This window comes from Erinaceus europaeus, chromosome 19 (genome assembly GCF_950295315.1).
Source record: "Erinaceus europaeus chromosome 19, mEriEur2.1, whole genome shotgun sequence".
NCBI classification, from domain to species: Eukaryota; Metazoa; Chordata; class Mammalia; order Eulipotyphla; family Erinaceidae; genus Erinaceus; species Erinaceus europaeus.
In genome coordinates, this window is record NC_080180.1 from 16098248 (window position 1) to 16117072 (window position 18825).

At 37.0% G+C, this 18825-nt stretch overlaps 1 protein-coding gene, 1 long non-coding RNA gene and 1 pseudogene across 2 annotated transcripts in view; 1 reads left to right on the top strand and 2 right to left on the bottom strand.

Annotated features, from left to right (window-relative positions):
• Positions 1 to 18825, bottom strand: part of ASPM (assembly factor for spindle microtubules) — a 54774-nt gene that overhangs the window by 33788 nt on the left and 2161 nt on the right. The window contains exons 2-13 of the mRNA XM_060178484.1: positions 17443 to 17586; positions 14984 to 16484; positions 12583 to 12684; positions 12037 to 12183; positions 9591 to 9836; positions 9234 to 9301; positions 8603 to 8744; positions 7717 to 7847; positions 6525 to 6700; positions 3133 to 3278; positions 2953 to 3038; positions 1082 to 1303 (exon numbers count right to left, since the gene is read on the bottom strand). Of these exons, the coding sequence (XP_060034467.1) occupies positions 1082 to 1303; positions 2953 to 3038; positions 3133 to 3278; positions 6525 to 6700; positions 7717 to 7847; positions 8603 to 8744; positions 9234 to 9301; positions 9591 to 9836; positions 12037 to 12183; positions 12583 to 12684; positions 14984 to 16484; positions 17443 to 17586 (3111 nt within the window). The remainder of the gene's footprint in view (positions 1 to 1081; positions 1304 to 2952; positions 3039 to 3132; positions 3279 to 6524; positions 6701 to 7716; positions 7848 to 8602; positions 8745 to 9233; positions 9302 to 9590; positions 9837 to 12036; positions 12184 to 12582; positions 12685 to 14983; positions 16485 to 17442; positions 17587 to 18825) is intronic.
• The window catches only part of LOC132534597 (uncharacterized), a 31026-nt gene that overhangs the window by 10783 nt on the left and 1418 nt on the right, over positions 1 to 18825 (top strand). Inside the window, exons 2-3 of the long non-coding RNA XR_009546305.1 lie at positions 9240 to 9344; positions 10918 to 11013. This is a non-coding gene — a long non-coding RNA (uncharacterized LOC132534597). The remainder of the gene's footprint in view (positions 1 to 9239; positions 9345 to 10917; positions 11014 to 18825) is intronic.
• LOC132534842 (U6 spliceosomal RNA) lies at positions 8162 to 8261 on the bottom strand (annotated as a pseudogene).

Sequence of the window (18825 nt, forward strand, 5' to 3'; positions counted from 1 at the left end):
AACAGGCCATGGCCGGTGCGCTGCTATGTTCCATCGCTGGGGAGCCAGAGACGACCCGAACTGCCCCTGCGGCTACAGACAGACTATGACCCACATAGTCAATGACTGCCACCTCTCCAGATTCAAAGGAGGTCTCGAAGCTTTACATCAGGCTCAACCTGACGCTGTTGACTGGCTATGGAAGAAGGGCAAACACTAGAAGAACTATTGTTACCAGGACTTGTTGGTATGCTTCTAATTCTGTTTCTAAAACCCCTTCTGTTTCACTGGTTTAATCCCCCCTGCTTAACACTGTATTCAGTTTACATAACCAGTTAACTAAGCACCGCCCTGCCTGCATGGCACTTACTTAATCCCCACTGGTTCATGATGTCTTTTTGCTCCGCCCCCTCTCGTAGTACACCCTGATTTGCACCAGTCTCTTTTCTGCTCCACCCTCTCTATGTCACATCCTGTTTCCACCCTACTTGGTGAGTATATATATATATGGACAGGATTGTGATTATAGATAGTTTAGATGGCTTGGCTTAGATTGTACTGCGTTCCACATGAATAAAGAGATACTGCTTCCCAGCTCAGCCATGAGTCCCTAGTCGTCTGTCTCCCGCCTGTGAAGCTAGCCCGGCATAATGGCACCCTGAACTGGCAAGGACTTATAGGTAGTTCCAGGGTGAATTTTAGCAGACAGTAAGACCAACTGACAAAAGGAAACAGGGAAGAGGAGAGACATCACAGCACCAAAGATTTCCACAATGCATTGGATGCAACACTTGAACTTAGGTCAGATACACAGCAAAGCACGCACTCTCTCAAGTGAGCTATTTTGTCAACATGCAAGTGTATCCTATTAAGAGCTCTGTCTAGGACACTTTTTCTTTCTTCATGACACATAACAATTGTGCCTTATGTAACTAGGGACATTTTAGATAAAATCTGACATAAAAACACACTCATTTGAGAAAAATTGCTCATCTATATGAACGAAATTAGTTAAGCAATGAAAGAAAAGATTCTATGCTTTCAGTTTAACTGACTGTGATATTAATAGATACTAGGCTAACACAGAAACAGGGACACCTACCTTTTTACTATAGAAGGCACAAACAGCATTTACCCAATCCATTAAAAGTTTTATGCTTTCACTATGATGTTCAAAAGAAGCACTCTTTCCTTTATCTTTTTTCTTATCAATAATGGTATCAGAATGGCAAGATAGTGCAGATATTGCTTTCTTTGTACTTTGTATATCTTTTAAAAAGTTAATTTCTTCCTTCAGCTGGTCTACATTAATGGAAATATCCACCTGTAACACAGAGAAAAGGCAAGTATCTTTATGCCCATGTTATTGTTAACCCAGAAAGGTTAGTCTTCTATTGTCTTTAAGGCAAACATAGAAATGGTGGATTGCACACTGGTTTAATACAGTTGACCTTAGAATTCTTGAGTATCAAGGCTGGGTGGTGGCGCACCTGGTTGAGCACATGTTACAGTGCACAAAGAGCTGGGTTCGAGCCCCTGATCCCCACCTGCAGGGGGAAAGCTTCACAAGTGGTGAAGCAGTGCTGCAGGTGTCTCTCTGTCTCCCCCTTCCTCTCAATTTCTGGCTGTCTCTATCAAATAAATTAAGATTAAAAAAAAAAGAATTCTTGAATATAATCTTGAAATGTACAAATTTGAATATTAGAAGATTTTCTAGATTTTTTCCTGCCTATTTTATTTATGAATTCAATAAACCCTGGATATCAGTTGATTAAAACTGTAGAAGTGCAAAACCCACAGATAAATGTCAACTAAAAGGAACTTGAGCATTCACAAATGCTAGTGTCAATCCCCTAAAGATACCAAGCAATAATTACAATTAAATTTCAGAGACAACTGACAAGAGACTGAATAAAGTAGTTACGGGATATACACTCAGTGAAATATTACTTGCTAATTAAAAATTACAGGGTTGGGAGTTGGGCTGTAGCGCAGCGGGTTAAGCGCAGATGGTGCAAAGCACAAGGACCGGCATAAGGATCCCAGTTCGAACCCCGGCTCCCCACCTGCAGGAGAGTCGCTTCACAGGCGGTGAAGCAGGTCTGCAGGTGTCTATCTTTCTCTCCTCCTCTCTGTCTTCCCCTCCTCTCTCCATTTCTCTCTGTCCTATCCAACAGCGACAACAACAATAATAACTACAACAATAAAACAACAAGGGCAACAAAAGGGAATAAATAAAATAAATATAAAAAAAATTTTTTTAATTAAAAAAAAATTACAGGGTCAGTCAAAGTAGATGATTTATGATGATTTTTGCAGACAAAATGGATGAAACTTGAAGTGATTATATTTAACAAAGAAAGGAGGTAAAAAACCACTACCAGATGCTTTCTTCCATATGTGGAATATAAAGAATTAAAACATATGAACTTGCCTCCCATTCCCCACCCCCCGAAAAAAAAAAAAACAGCCAAACTATCTCTAAGACACTGTGAGAACTATGGCGGTTATTGTGGCGGCTGGGGAGCCACTGGTGGTGGGTATGGTGTGAAACCATACCTTGTAATCTTACAAGCTTTTAAACCATTATTAAATCACTAATAATGTTACATTACATTATTTAAAAGAGTTTGGAGGGCATCAAAAGGAATAAGTGAATTTTCTATTGTAGTATCCCCAGTTCCTGTGTTTTCCAGGGGGTTTTCAGGTCATACATATGTTATTTCTGAATTTTATGTAAGCTTTAGCTTCAGTTTCCTCACTTATAAAGTAATGATAACTCAATCTTACAGGAGGATTGTGAAGATTAAATTTAAATATATCTGTTTTGTATACATGTACATGAGTGTGTAAATTATAACAGTCTTTGTAACAAAATAAACCGTTTAAGTAAAAGTTTTTGATTTTATTTGATGCCAAAATACTTTAATTTAAATCAACATAGGAAAGAAATCAAGTATATATCTATAATACCTGAAAGGCAAGTGCTATTTTCCAGAGCAATGCAAGGGTTTTTTCCCTGTGTCTATCCACAATATCCTTAGCCAGAATTGTATTTCCTGCAAATGAAGAAGTAATCTGTTAGCACATATATGTACATAATAGTTTTCAGTAAGGAAAAAAAAAAAACAAAAACCTCTCTCCAAATTTTACCATGCTCATCATTTAACTGAATTCCTTTAGACTGAAGAATCTGAAGAACAATGTCAACATTATGCATCTTTTGAAGACGACTTATAGCTGGAATTCTGAGTTTCTTTGAGAGATTCCAGTTCTGTGTGAGAATTTCCATGGCTCGCCTAAGAAGAAAGATATTTTCAGATGAAATTATGTAAAGTCAATGGATGATGTGAAGCTATACCCCTATAATCTTATGATCTCAAACCACTACTAAATCACTAGTAAAAACAAATAAATAAAAAGTATGCATGGAAAAAATATTTTTTATCAGAGAACAGCTCAGCTCTGGCTTATGGTGTTTCTGGGGATTGAACCTGGGACCTCACAATCTCAGGCATGAAAATCTGTTTGCACAACCACTATGTTATTTCCCCCCACCCAGAAAATAAGCTTTACTGGAAGATATAAACATGTCTCTCAAATTTAAATGATTGTTGATTAGAATGACTGGAAAAAATTCTCTCAAAACTCTGTTGCTCCAATGATAACATACATGAAAAAAACAAAGGTTCTAGGAAGGAAAAAGGAAGAGAAAGATATTTGTTAGAGGATTACTGTATTCTATATATGAATAAAGTGCATTCTTTTCTTACTTTAGCCCTTAGTGAAGCAACCTCTCCTGATAGCCATATCCCACCCCCACCCCCTTTTCTTCCATTTTATTCAATAGGACAGAAAGAAATTTAGAGGGCAGGGGAAGAGTGAAAAGGAGAGAGAAATACAGACACCTGCAGGCCTGCTTCACCGCTTGTGAAGCCGGCCTAAGATTTCCAAAGTCATTCTCTTTTATCATTTCTAGATTAATAATAAAAATAGTTGAACAGCTATCTTAAAAAAACATATACAAGGGGTCAGGTGGTGGCACACTTGGTACAGCACACGCATTACCATGTGCCAGGACCTTGGTTCAAGCTCTTGGGGGGGGGCACTTTGTGAACTGTGAAATAGTACTGCTGATGTATCTCTTTTTCTGTCCTCTCTCCCCTTTTCTTCTCAATTTCTCTGTTTGTATCAAATGATAGAGAGAAAAGAGAGTGGGAAGGGAGAAAAGAAAGGAAGGAAGGAAGGAAGGAAGGAAGGAAGGAAGGAAGGAAGGAAGGAAGGAAGGAAGGAAGGATGTGCCAGTCTCTGGGAGTAGTGAATTCATCATGGGGGCATTGAGGCCCAGAAATAAACATGGTGGCAATAAGGGAACCAACCATGGTCGAAATCCAAACTCCTCCTACTGTCTAGGTCTACTACTGGATTTCTGTCTCAATAGGGGACAAAGGTCCAATGAAATAATACATTTAGCTGAAATGTGGAAGAATTGCTTATATTGTAGAGTCATAATTTCTAAAGACTAGAAAACAATAGGTGATTCTAAGCTATCCACCAATTAGCAAATGAAGCATTTCTGCAACAGTACACTCTCCTGTCATCCACATCAGTGAATCAATAAGCTTTACACATTCTGAAGCCACCTCAAAGAGCTATTAAAAACTAACTCCCTCCCAACCAAAATACATATCCAGGAACAGCAGCACAAAAATGTTGGCAAGTAACTAGCTGGAAAAGCCACTACACTGAATTTTACTTGCTATTTTTTTCATTCAGCAACTGAGAATATCCTGTTTCAAGTTGTCATTAAAATTAATGTGCTGTAACATGTGAAATTCCTGACTTCATCAATTAGACTCATTCAATAAAGTGCGATAAAATTCTCCCAAATTAAAAAAAAAGTCATTTTGCTGACAGAAATTTGGTAAGCAATAAAATAGATAAGGCTTAGTTTTGGACAAAATAATTAAATACAGAGTGGTGCAGGAGGTAGCCTAGTGGCTAGAGCATTGTAACTAAGAGCACAGGGTTCTGAGTTCAATCCCCAGCATCACAGGTACCACGGTAATAATCTAGTGTTCTCTCATATATTAATAAAATGCATACATAATAAATAAATCTTTAAAGTAAACAAATATAAGGAAATCATGTGAGATCTTTTTGGTAAATACTTAAAATCAAATGGATTCTCTCAAGAGAGAGAGAAAACTACAGTAAAGTTCAAAAGAGTAGTTATTGTATTGTTATGAGAACGATCAAAGTCTATGGTCATACCACCCTGAACACGCCTGATCTCGTCTGATCTCAAAAGTTAAGCAGGGTCAGGCCTGGGTTAGTACTTGGATGGGAGAATGACCAAAAAGGAACCTTTTTAAAAAAACAGATTTATTAATGATGGAGAAAAGGCAGAGCAGAGAAAATGAGAGAGAGAACCAGAACAGAACTTCACTCTTTCACATAGATGCTGGGGGGTCGAACTCAGGACCGTATGCTTCCAAGTCCAACACCTTGGTCTACTGTACCACTTCCCAGACCACAAAGGAAAGAAATCTATGGAAAATTAGAAAGTCAAGTGGAATGTATGATGTTTTTGCAGAACTGAGGATTCAAAAAGGTCTGGGATCTCCTCACAAAAGGAAAACACAATGTTTATAGGATAGTTTCCCCAGAGACAAGATGCGTTTTTTTCTTTCTTTTTAAAAATTTTTTATTTTGATTTTTTTTAACTTTAGAGCTTTATTGAGTAACTGTTTACAATATAAAATGAGTGTTTCTTTTTTTATTTTATCTTATTATTTTTACTTATTGGATCGACACAGCCAGAAATTCACAGGAAGTGTGATGTAGAAAGGGTGAAAGAGAGACACCTGCAGCACTGCTTCACCACTCCTGAAGCTTTCCCCCTGCAGATGGAGCAAGATGAATGCTTTTAATGAAGGTATCCTAATGTCGTTAGTTCAACATTTTAGGTAAAGGCCATTTCTACTAAAGCAGGAGTTGGTAACTCATACACTCATATCAAAGTCAAACTTAGGGATTCCAGTTTGTTACTGAGAAAATATATAATGGAAAACCAGGCTTCCAGTGTTTAGACTTAGTAACATTGTATGAAACTTGGGAACGAGATTTTACTACTTTGTATTACTTTCCTTCACGTGTAAAACAAGGTTAATATTACCAATATTATTCTCAAATGACACAGTCTTCATGAAACCACAATGGACTAGATGTTATTTTTTGGCGTTTCAATTAGTTCTAGTATATTTTTAGTTTCTATTTTGCGAAATCAGTACTTCCTATTCCAATATCCTACTCACATGCCAGCATGGAAAAACAAAGATACTGACAATGTCTAGAGGCCTAAAATAGATACCATTTTTCTGGTGCAAATATTAAGTGCTGCAATTTCTTATGCTAGTTTTTTTAACCCTAAAATTATTTCATTATATAAAAGCAAAAAATATTGCATAAGTACTCAAAAAAGTATTTTCCAATGAACTACTCGTCTATCCCAAACAGTAAAAACTTCAACTTCTTATACTTACACAAGACGCACACCACACTGCAAGTCTACAGCAAGATTTGTAACAGCAAAATCAAATTCATCAAGTGGTGTCTGAACATGGTTAACAGGCAGTCCCAGTAAGGCAAGGTGACGGGAAAGGTTACCTTCACCACTCAGGAAATCTCGTGAGAATGCCAGAAGAATGTCTTTACTTGCCTATAGAGAAACAAGTCACATCTATTATATTAGATAACAATTATTTTACTAATAATTACTAATTAGGACTTACTAATTAGTAAAACTCCCTCCCTCCTCAATCAATTCTTCAGAAGCATAGCTTCATTCATTCTCAAGTCACATGAACATTATGGCGATATGCTAGTGAAATGTCAACCAACGTAAGTGAGGCAAGATCAGCACTACTGAAAGGACTTGCTTGACTGTCACGCTGAAACGCTGAGCCTTGTTTTTTGGGAAATTCTTTTTTTTTTTTATTGCCACCAGAGTTATCACTAGGGCTCAGTGCCTACACAATGAATCCTCTACTCTTAGTGGCCATTCAGAAGGGAGGGAGAGATAGAAAGGGAGAGAAATAGACACCTACAGACCTGCTTCACCAATTGTGAAGAATCACCCACACAGATGAGGAGGGGCCTTTGCATATGGCAATGCATGTGCTCAATAGGGTGTACCACACACTGGTCCCTCAATTTTCTTTTTCTAAAGAAAAACTATGCATGGTCTGGAAAGCACTAGACTCTCAAGCATGAGGTCCTGAGTTCAATCCCTGGCAACACATGTACCAGAGTGATGTCTGGTTCTTTCTCTCTCTCCTCCTGTCTTTCTCATTAATAAATAAAATCTTTAAGAGAGAGAGAGAAACTACACAATAAAAACAAGAAAAGTCAGGAGTCAGGCGGTAGCACAGTGGGTTAAGCGCACATGGCGCAAATCGCAAGGACCGGCGTAAGGATCCCGGTTCGAGCCCCTGGCTCCCGACCTGCAGAGGAGTTGCTTCACAAGCGGTGAAGCAGGTCTGCAGGTGTCTATCTTTCTCTCCCCCTCTGTCTTCCCTCCTCTCTCCATTTCTCTCTGTCCTATCCAACAATGACGACATCAATAACAACAACAATAACTATAACAACAATAAAAAACAATGGCAACAAAAGGGAAAATAAATATAAAAAAAGAATAAGAACAACAAGAAAAGTCTTGAATATAAAATTCAATACCTTGAATTCAGCATCTTTACAGAAGAGACAAGGATCATGATCAATAAGTCTGGAGAATTTAGCATAATCAAGGAAACAAACTAACAACAAGAACTTTTTCAAAGTAAACTTAGCCAAAGCTTCTTCATGACCTTAAACAAAGAACAAAAGGACATAGCAAGTTAATCTATGAAAGTTAACTTTAAAATAAGATAATGTGAAAAAAAAAAAGATAATGTGTTAACAATAAAAGTAGTAGTAACGACCAAGGAGATAAGTAGATTAAAGAAAATCAAAAGTGAGGGTAAACATATGCAAAGTAGCATGTGAGTCTCACTGTAATGTATCAATTCTTTTGGTAACAATAACTTTATGGGACAGGTCCATTTAATATTTCTAATCCATAGATAACATAGGCACAGAGACATTCAGAACTTTAACTTGATTCATTCAACCAAAAATTTTTTTAAATATGATAAGCTTCATGAATTTGCATGTCATCCTTGCTAAGGGGACCATGCTAATCTTCTCAATAAATATTCAGTAAATACCTACTATGTGTAAGCACCAATCTGGATGCTGGATATATATATAGTTGTGCACAGAAAAATATGACACCCTCCTGCCCCACACCTGCACCCTCTACACACACACCAGAGGTCTCGCTGCCTATTGTGGGAGAAGGGTAGGAAGACAACAAAAAATTCAAAGTAAGTATACACTGTGATGAGAAATGAATGATGAGTGGAGGAAGGGAGAGTAAGTGGAAAGAAAGAAGTATTTTGATAGGCTTCTCTAAGAAGGTGGACCTTAAACAGACAAAAGTAAAAAATAGAAGTCTGTGCAGAAAAAAAAAAAAAAAAAAAAGTCTGTGCAGATACAATGCTGTGGACGGAGAAATACATACCATCTCTATAGAGATGTGGAACAGTGGGATGTCTGTACTCAGCTGCTATGTCAGGATTCCACAGTAAGCGATTCAGAATAAATATAGCCAGCCCAGTGACATCACTGTTATCTTCCAAAGATATGAGTTCTCCATAAACTGTCTGAGAAGAAAAATAAAGTCAGGGCTCTTATTATCTCTAAGAAGGAAAGGGATGCAACAGGTAAAGCACAGGCAGCACTGGCAACATTCTATTACCCAGATAACGTAGAAGTGACATGGACATGTTTCACACCATCTTTTAAAAACACATATAATAATCTAAATGGTCTGGAAACGGGAAGCTTGCGAAACAAACTCCTTAACTTTACATATATAGCTTATGTAATATCATTATTATTATTTGTATAACATATCCTTCACAGTTAAGAAGAAAAAAACCTCATATAAATCCCTAAAGATGAATTCCTAAAAACTATCAGGAGGCCATGGAGGTGGCACAGTGAATAAAGCACTGGAATCTTAAGCAAGGAGTCCTAAGTTAGATGTGTGCGTGCCATAATGATGCTCTGGTTCTATCTCTGTTATATGTTATATATTTAAAGTAAATGACTCAAAATTTGTTTTTCCAAAAGCTGAAATGCACACTTACTTCTAGGCCGATTCGTAGCCACAGAGGATTATATGAAAGTAGCCAGTTCAGAACTTTCTGCCGCTCTCCTGAAATGCATTTGAAAGGCATGTAAGCTCAGACCAAGCAAAGGTAAATGATAACTAATTTAATGGAGAGAAATCAATGAAAAAGAAGGATAATCACTTACATAAAATAAGATTTGGTAAGACTCAGATAACTTACATAGAGCATACTTCATTCTGAAATTACATATGTGACCATTTTAACTATATGAGGCTTTAGGTAACAAAACTAGATTATGTCTTTATTTGAAACACAAAATTCTTTAAGAGTGTCTTTAAGGAATCAATCACAAAATCTCTACCATCTTCTTACCTACATCTTTCCAGAGATGTTTGTCTTTTCGAACAATTAGTCGCCTTGCTTCAATCTCAATTTCAAGTTTTTTAATAGCTTTAAACAGTTTTTCAGAAGTAAACAAGCAACACGCAGCACGACGTAATCTATTCAATCTGCACCGAGCAGTATAAGCTCTGAGAGACATTTCATCTTTTGTAGGCGCTCTAGGGACACTTAATTTATGCTGATTTTCCACTCCCAATAGGATAGTAGCAGCATTTACTAGATAAAATGAAAGACAAGACTGGTTCTGGTGAATCAGTACTTTATAGACACCCTTCACTGCAACGCATGCAACTGGTGGTGGCCAAAGCAGAATCTATTTCCTCTCCCCTCCAAGGTTGCTCTTCTTTTCCTTCTGAAAATACATTTCCCATCATTCACTTACTGCCTAAGGTCAATCTGCTGGCTCCATTTGCACCCCAGGTCTAGTCATTTTTTATAACCATTACCTTCATAACCACTATGATCCTAGTTCAAAAATCATGTCTAAGCTAGACTACTAAAGCAGCCTCCTGAGCAGTTGGTTCCTACCTTTTAAAATTATTAATTAATTAATTAAAAGGTAAGCTCCTAAAGGCTGGTATTTATTTTAATTTTTTATATTAGAATATAATTTGAATTTTTGTAATTTTCTGGAGTTCAAGTCCCTGGTCCCCACCTGTAGGGGGAAAGCTTCACAAGCAGTGAAGCAGTGTTGCAAGGGGCTCTCTGCCTCCCTCCCTATCACTCCCTTCCTTCTCGATTTCTGGCTGTCTCTATCAAATAAATAAATAAAGATAATAAAAAATATATTTAAAAATCCATTTCCTGGGCAGGGCCAGATAGCATAATGCTTTTGCAAAGAGACTCTCATGCCTGAAGCTCCAAAGTCCCAGGTTCATCCCCTGTAATATCATAAACCAGAGCTGAGCAGTGCTCTAGTAAAGAATAAATAGAAATAAAAAATAAAACCCCTTTTTCTCTGAAGAATATAAAAATCAGGAAGAATTATTATCTTTGAGGTCACCTAACCAAAGGGCCTTTTAATATAAGACTGTTTCACATGATTCTTTAGCAGACAGACCAGTCTTTGCTTAAACAGTATAATACAAAAAGAAATCCTCATCATAAGGACTGCCTACATAATGCCTTGTCAAAATATTTACAAAGACTGGTCCAAATTTTGAGTAGAACTGATTCCCATAACTTCTATAGGAAAGAAGCACAGGTTATAATTCCTGCTTTTCTAGGTAAAATTCCTTCAAATGTCTGAATGCAGCAAGTTCTATCTTGTTCTACACCTGAGTTTTCTCTTTTCCAGAATCAACAGTGAACCTTTAAAAATTCTCCAGATCAAATGATTTTTCTATCTGTCATAATTCTCTAGCTGTACTACAAGCACCATAAACTAAGTAAGGTACATGAAAATAATAAGAGAATGATATTGAAAATATACCTAAAGTGATCAGGCTACAACAGATCTGCTAAATTTATTTACTAAGACACTATTCTTTGTTAATGTAGCAAAGACGGAACTAGATTTTTTTTTTTTTAAAGATTTTATTTATTTATTAATGAGAAAGGTAAGAGGAGAGAGAAAGAACCAGACATCACTCTGGCACATGTGCTGCTGGGGATCAAACTCAGGACCTCATATTTGAGAGTCCAAAGCTTTATCACTGTACCACCTCCCAGACCACGGAACTAGATTTCTTAAGCAGCCCAGTTTCATTACTAAACTCTGAGGGAACCTTGATTAAAATAGGTTGGAAATTGCACTGACCAATTGATGAGCAATATTAAAAAGGAAAAAACACTCAGAAATTTCAGTATAGAATTGCCTACAAGTTCTCAATCTATAGGATTCATATAAATTAGTGAAGCATGGGTGGGGGTAGATAGCATAATGGTTATACAAAGAGACTTTCATGCCTGAGGCTCCGAAGTCCCAGGTTCAATCCCCCGCCCCACCATAACCCAGAGCTGAGCAGTGCTCTGGTGTTTCTCTCTGTGTCTTTCTCTCTCTGCATTTCTCTCAAAAATAAAATAAATAAAATACTCAAAAAAAAAATTAGTGGGAGTCGGGCTGTAGCGCAGCGGGTTAAGCGCAGGTGGCGTAAAGCACAAGGACCGACATAAGGATCCCAGTTCCAACCCGGCTCCCCACCTGCAGGGGAGTCGCTTCACAGGCGGTGAAGCAGGTCTGCAGGTGTCTATCTTTCTCTCCCCCTCTCTGCCTTCCCCTCCTCTCTCCATTTCTCTCTGTCCTATCCAACAACGACGACAACAATAATAACTACAACAATAAAATAACAAGGGCAACAAAAGGGAATAAATAAATTAAATAAATCTTAAAAAAAAAATTAGTGAAGCATAACAGTTCATGTCAAAACTACCAAAACACGAATATTACTAATTTAAACAGTAACTTAGGGCTTACCTTGAGAAACATTTGTTTTCACAGTGAAATCATCAGGAGTTAATATAAAATTTAGCCACCAAGTAAAGCCTTGTTCCTGCTTTTCCTTCCAACGTTCATCATAAAACATGTTTTTGGCAGCAAACGGCATTGGGTGTCGAGGAATATCTAAAGATATATTTAGGTTATTGCAGTAGAAAGTTTCCTTTAAATTATCAACAGTATACAGCAAAAAGGTATTTCTATTGAGAAAACCACTTTCAAAGCACTGAATTACATTTGCTTTTCCACTACTTGCTGCACATACTTGAAAGTATTTTGAGTATAAAAATCAAAATAAAATGGAAAAAGCAAGACTGTACCTCCTGGTAATTTAAAAACACCAAGTCACCATAAGTCAATTTCATTAGAATCTGACAGAATATCCTGTCCGATGAATACAGAGTTTAACAATTTTTCAAAGTTTGCATTTTTTTTTAAGTATGAAGAAATTTCCATTTGGAATGCAGCTAATGTTTCATTTCATATTGATTTTTTTCAGAGACATAAAGCTTTATAAACACTTGCCTGTTTTTAATGGTCTTATGAAAGTCAAACTGGATTGTGCAACACCAACAATGGGTCTAATCTTGCTTGCTTTAGAATGAGGAGTTCTGTATACTAATGAATCTGAAATAAAAAAGAATGCAGAACAGCATTAAAAGGTGACATAAGTCCCCTGAAAGTACAGTTAAAAAGGCTGAGTTCTTCAATATCATATTCATTAAGCAAATACTAAGTAGTATAAGTCAGGAACTGTATTATGAGCTCAGTGGTAAACAAAAAGTACATCTGGAAATTATAGGAAGAAAGTATAATTTACCCTGTGTCTATGAAAGTTTATGGTCCAGATTCAACCATTTTTTCTTTTGTGCACATATTCCAGAGTCTGTTGCTGGGTACTATGAATATAGAAGTGAAACTAGTGATCTTACCTTTAGGAAGTTCATTAACTTAGTGTAGAATTTTAAAGAGATTTACTGTTGAATGTAAAACATTAATTACTCAATAAAGAAAAATTTTAAAAAGAATTTTAAAGAGAATTCTAATATACTATATAAAAGAGAAGCACATATAATGAGTGATGAAAATTAAAAACTAATTGTTTGTAAAAAGTAAACACAGAGAGAGAGAAATTCCTGATCTGAATCCTTTTACATGAATCCTTTTACGTGAAACCACTTGGTTCTGTGGAAAGTCCTTCTTGGAGCTCCTTACCATTCATGCAAATGCAAGTAAAGTACTTCTCCATAGGTCTGTGCTTCCAGGATCCCTGTGCATAGGACAATCAAAGGACTGAGAGGACAGAAATTGTATGTCTTTCTATCTACAGAACCTAGAACAATGGATAGTAGCCATCCTATGCATGTCAAAAAAATACTTAGTGGAAAACTTGTTTCGTTCTGTTTCGCTATGTTTTTGTAGAACACAAAGAAGTTCTTCCAGTCACCCTTCGTGAGTTACCATGCTTTCAGCCATGGACTCATAAATTAGAGATTCCATGTGTGCAAAACCCTCTAAATCTTAGCAAAAAGACCAACCAGGTGGCCTCCAAACAAACTACCAGTTCAAATGCTAGCACTTCAGTGATTCAACAGCTCATGCCTTCACTTATTCTTTCATTTCATTTCATCTCGTAGGATATAAATAAGTTTGTTCCTTTCAATCAAAGGATTTGCTATCTCACCAGAACATGTCTATTGGAAAAAAAAATAAAGCAATATAAGCAAAGAAGTTGAGTTAACAGATAGGTGTAAGATTTTCCATGGGCTGAAAATCAAATTTGCTAAAGAAATGTAGCAAGAGGGAAAAGTGGTCAGTGAAGAAAGTTAATAAAAGTTAATTATACTAGTGGAAATAAATCAAAATTTTAAATAAGAGAAAACAGATATAAAAGTTGATAGGGAGACAGCTGAGCAAATCGGTAAAGATTACCTTGCCTAGAATAACAAAATATGGAAATACAAGGAATGGTCATATGACAGAATAAATTTAGTTCATCAGAAGAAAGTCATTGAAGGTTCTTGAACAAGGGAGTAGGAAAAACACACTGACAAGCAATATACTCAGGGGAGAGCCATATTTCAGCAAGGTAACAAAACGAGACTATTTGGAAAGAATATTTGCTAATGAAGGACCATGAGTACAGAGAGCACAGAGAAAGAGCTAGAGAAATAGAAAATGGTTCAAATTAGGGGATGCCCAGGGAAAAACCAGATAAATAGATGTCTCATAGTTCCTAGGAGTGTCTCAAGTTATCGGAGTTAAACAGAAAATGCATTTTTTTTCCCCTTCTGCCTTAACCTTGATGGTCAGGTAACATAATCTGGGTTAAAAAGGAAAAGAGTGGGCAAGGGAGATAGTGTAATGGTTATGCAAAAAGACTCTCATGTCTGAGACTCCAAAGTCCCAAGTTCAGTCCTCTTTACAACCATAAGCCATAGCTGAGCAGTGCTCTGGTAAATAAAATGTTTAAAAAGGGTGTGTGTGTGGCGGGGGTAGAATAGAATAGGTTTTGACTATTTTCCAGGCAGACAGAATAATATTAGGAAGAACAGGCATTTCACTGGGTCCCACAACCAGAGACTGGAATAGGCAAAGCATGCAAAGTACTTTGCTTGGGGACAGAATCTGAGGGCTTCCCAAACACTCAGCAAGCAAGATAAGTAATTTAACGTAACTCACTTTTAAAATATAAATTAATTCAGAAAAGTCATGAAGGACAAAAATATCAAAATTTAAATAACAAAATTATACTTATTTCAGAATTCAGCCTTTTCTGTATTTGCCCATCCTTCCAACTCAACAAAGTGATGAATGAAAAGTACAAGTTAAATAAAAGAAACAAAGAAAAGTGCAAGCTAACTCAATTTATCATGAAGAAATTTAGTAATCTATAAGAAGTCAGCCCTTTGTAAATAAGACTTACCAGATTTCTTCTTCAGGTTTAATTTCTCTCTGTTGCTAGTTCGTTTTGAGACGGGTGTTAGCACCTTTTTGGTTTTTTTAAAAGTTGATGTTTTAGATTCCACAGGAGAAAAATGGATTCTTTTGACATCTTGTACTACTGTTGGTTCTGTAATTGTAACCCTCATATTTATATTGTCTGTGTTTGCCTCACTCTTTCTCTTACGAGCGACTAAGGAAGGAGGTAGTTCGTTTTTATGACTCTTAGATTTATTTAAAGGTGGGTCTATAATTGGAAGATTTGAACGTAAAGCATCTTTTCCTTTTTGTTGACCTGTTACTACTTCTCTTACTGCCCCATGAAGACATCTTTTGGCCTTAATTTTATTAGACTCAGTTTGGCTTTCTTCTGTAGAACTTGGCTTCTTTTTTATAACAGTACTAGAAAGTATTGGCTGTCTCTTAAATGGCTTTTCATGACTATAACTGAAGCAGTCTTCAACTGCTACAGATTTGGGTTGATTTTGTTGTGTAAAACTGCAGTGGCTTGACTTTTTTCCTACAGCTTTAGATTCTTCAGAAACAGAATAGGTAAGTTTTGAGTCCTGACATTCAGGGATATAAGGTACAACTTCATTTTTTCTCTGATCTTGAGACTGTGAGACATGGGAATTTTCATTTGATAATGGAGATAACTTAGATGCTTGCTGAGATGTACATAAATATTCCATGTTATCTTTTAAAAATTGACTTGGGGATAGAATGGAGTGGACCGAATCTGATTCTAGATCCTGATTCAGTTCATAATTACCTTTTACGAAAGAATCTGGACTTAAAATTGCCTGGTAAATTTTCTGCAGACTTTTTGATTCCAGATCCACAGGCTTTGAATCTTTTATAAATGTATCTGATGAAAGACATGTTGCTAATTCTGGTTCATTATTAGCTGGGTGGCTGTTATTTACAAAGGAATCTGGACTTAGAAAATATCCTTGGCTTTGTGCCATGTTCAGAGTTGAAGAACGGTTTGGAGTAGGGACAAGTGCACCATCCTTTCCCATATTGTCTTTAAGATTATTTACGGTGTTAAAGGAAGTTTCAGTTAGAAATTTCTCATCAAAACTAAAATCTTTCAAAATGTGGACACCTTCTACTCTCAATAGTTCTTCATTTTCTGATGCATGAAGAGACGTATAGGTAGTAGATCGACGCACAGACAGCAGTAAGCGAGTCTCATCATGGCATTCTTTGAAAGCAGGGCTAATAGGTGAGATGGGTATTTCATTGTCTTCAAGGACTAGAGAATTCTTTTCTGTTGGGGAACAGCATTCATTCGGAGCCAGATTTTCACAGGCTTGCAGTGGGCTCCTAACTTTGTCAATTTTTTGGGAAACAGTGAATGTTTTATTAACATTTTGAATACTTGAATTCCTCTTGTTATGATCTGAAGAGGCTGCAACTTTCTTGTTATGACTTGAAGAGGTTAAAACCTTCTTCTTACTAATGGTATCCCAAATACTCCTCTGAAATAATAAAACGTAAAGATTAAGCTGGCAACTATTAAATGTTACACTTAAGTAAGCAATATTATCTGTTACTTCAAGACTGTTATTCAGATCATCTTTACAGGGGCCAGGAAGTAAAATCACCTAGTAGAATATGTGTTTTACCATGTGTAAGTGTCTTAACCATGACACGACATGATAGTATTACCTCACTAGGGGAAGCTCCACAGACAGTGAAGTGGTGCTGTAATATCTCTTCCATTCTGTCTCTTTCTTTCTACCTAGTAATAAGAATGTGGGGGACAGGTGGTAGAGAATAGGACTAGGGTACAGGACCAGGGCTCAAGCACCCTGGTCCCCACCTGAAGGGGGAACACTTTCGGAGCAGTAAAGCAGTGATATAGCTATCTCTCTTTCTCCCTCTCAATCTTCCCCTTTCGTCTTACTCAGTGTCTCTCTGTATCTATCCAATACGTAAATAAGTGAAATTAAATGAAAAAAAAAATCATTTAAAAATGATGAAAATACAAAAAATCCAAGTCAGGAGCAGTAGAATCATACATGTATAAAGGCCTCGCAGAAATATATGTACACAAAATAATATTCTAACACATTGTTAAAATTTTCTTAGAAGGGAGTTGAGCAGTAGCACAGAGGGTTAAGGGCACATGGTGTGAAGCGCAAGGACTGACAGAAGGATCCCAGTTCGAGCCCCTGGCTCCCCACCTGGAGGAGCGTAGCTTCACAGGCAGTGAAGCAGATGTCTTTCTCTCCCCCTCTCCATTTCTCTCTGTCCTATCCAACGATAGCAACGACAACAATGGTAGTGATAACCACAACAATGATAAACAATAAGGGCAACAAAAGGGGAAAAATGGTCTCCAGGAGCAATGGATTCATGGTGCAGGCACCAAGACCCAGCAATAACCCTAGAGGCAAAAAAAACAAACAAACACAGAATGATTAAATGTATTACCTTTTTCTTTTTCTTCTCTTCTGCATTTCCTAGCAACACAGCTTGATGTTTCAAAACATTATTGACAATAAATGTCACAATTTCTCTTACTCGACCTTCTTCAAGTGGTGTCCAGTTAACAGAAATAACAATTTTTTCTTTAGGCTATAATCAGAAAAAGATTATAACATTAGTGATAGCCAAAATATAATATACACATTATAGAACATCATTACAGTATTAATAATAATTAGCCACCCATATTCTATAGCATAACATAAAAAGCCAAATATAAGGGGCCAGGCAGTAGGTAGCGCAGCAGATTAAACTCATATGGCACAATGCAAAGTGCAAGGACCAGCAGGTAGATTCTGGTGTGAGGTTCTGGTTCCCCATCTGCAAGGGGGTCGCTTCACAAGCAGTGAAGCAGGTCTGCAGGTGTTATTCTCTCCCTCTTTCTTTCTTCCCCATTTCTCTCAATTTCTCTCTGTTCTAACAACTACGACAGCAGTAACAATAATAACAAGGGCAACAAAATGGGAAAATGGCCTCCAGGAGCAGTGGATTCGTAGTGTAGGCACCGAGCCCCAGTGGTAACCCTGGAGGCGAAAGAAAGGAAAAAAGAAAGAATTTTCTACTCTATCACATTTCATTATAAGGAAAAAAATTATTTAAACAATAAAATTATAATAAAATCTTAATTGTATATGAAAGCAATGGAACAGATAATCTATAAAACCTTTTGTTTTAGTTAAGTGGCTTTAGTTACTTCTTTGGAAACTTCTATTTCAATTATAATGGCCTTTCATGTTGAAAACTGCCTTCAAAATGAAATGTAAAAAATGAACAACTAAATTCCCGGGCATAGTTCCATCTCATTTAACTAGTTTCATTCTCATAATCCATAAGAATGTGACTATGCACACTTTCTGATAAAACAAGCAAAATCCAGAAACTTTTCTGCCAAAGTTGGAAGATTAATGATCCGAGCCCAGGCAGTCTGACTCTGTTGGTATGCTTCTAATTCTGCTTCTAAAAACCACTTCTGTTTCATTGGTTTAATTCCCCCTGCTTAACACTGTATTCTATTTACATAACCATTGTTAACTAAAAACCGCAGGTCTGCAGGGCATTGGTTTAATCCCCACTAGTTCATGATGTCTTTTTGCCCCACCCCCTCTCATAGTACACCCTGATTTGCACCAGTTACTTTTCGCTCCACCCTCTCTACATCACATCCTGTTTACACCCTACTTGGCAAGTATATTAGTTTAGCTTGGTTTGGCTTAGACTGTGCTGCATTCAGCATGAATAAAGACTGAAATGCGTACCACCCAGCCATGAGTCCCTGGTTGTCTGTCTCTGCCCGAGAAGCTAGACCAACATGACTCCATAGTTCAAATT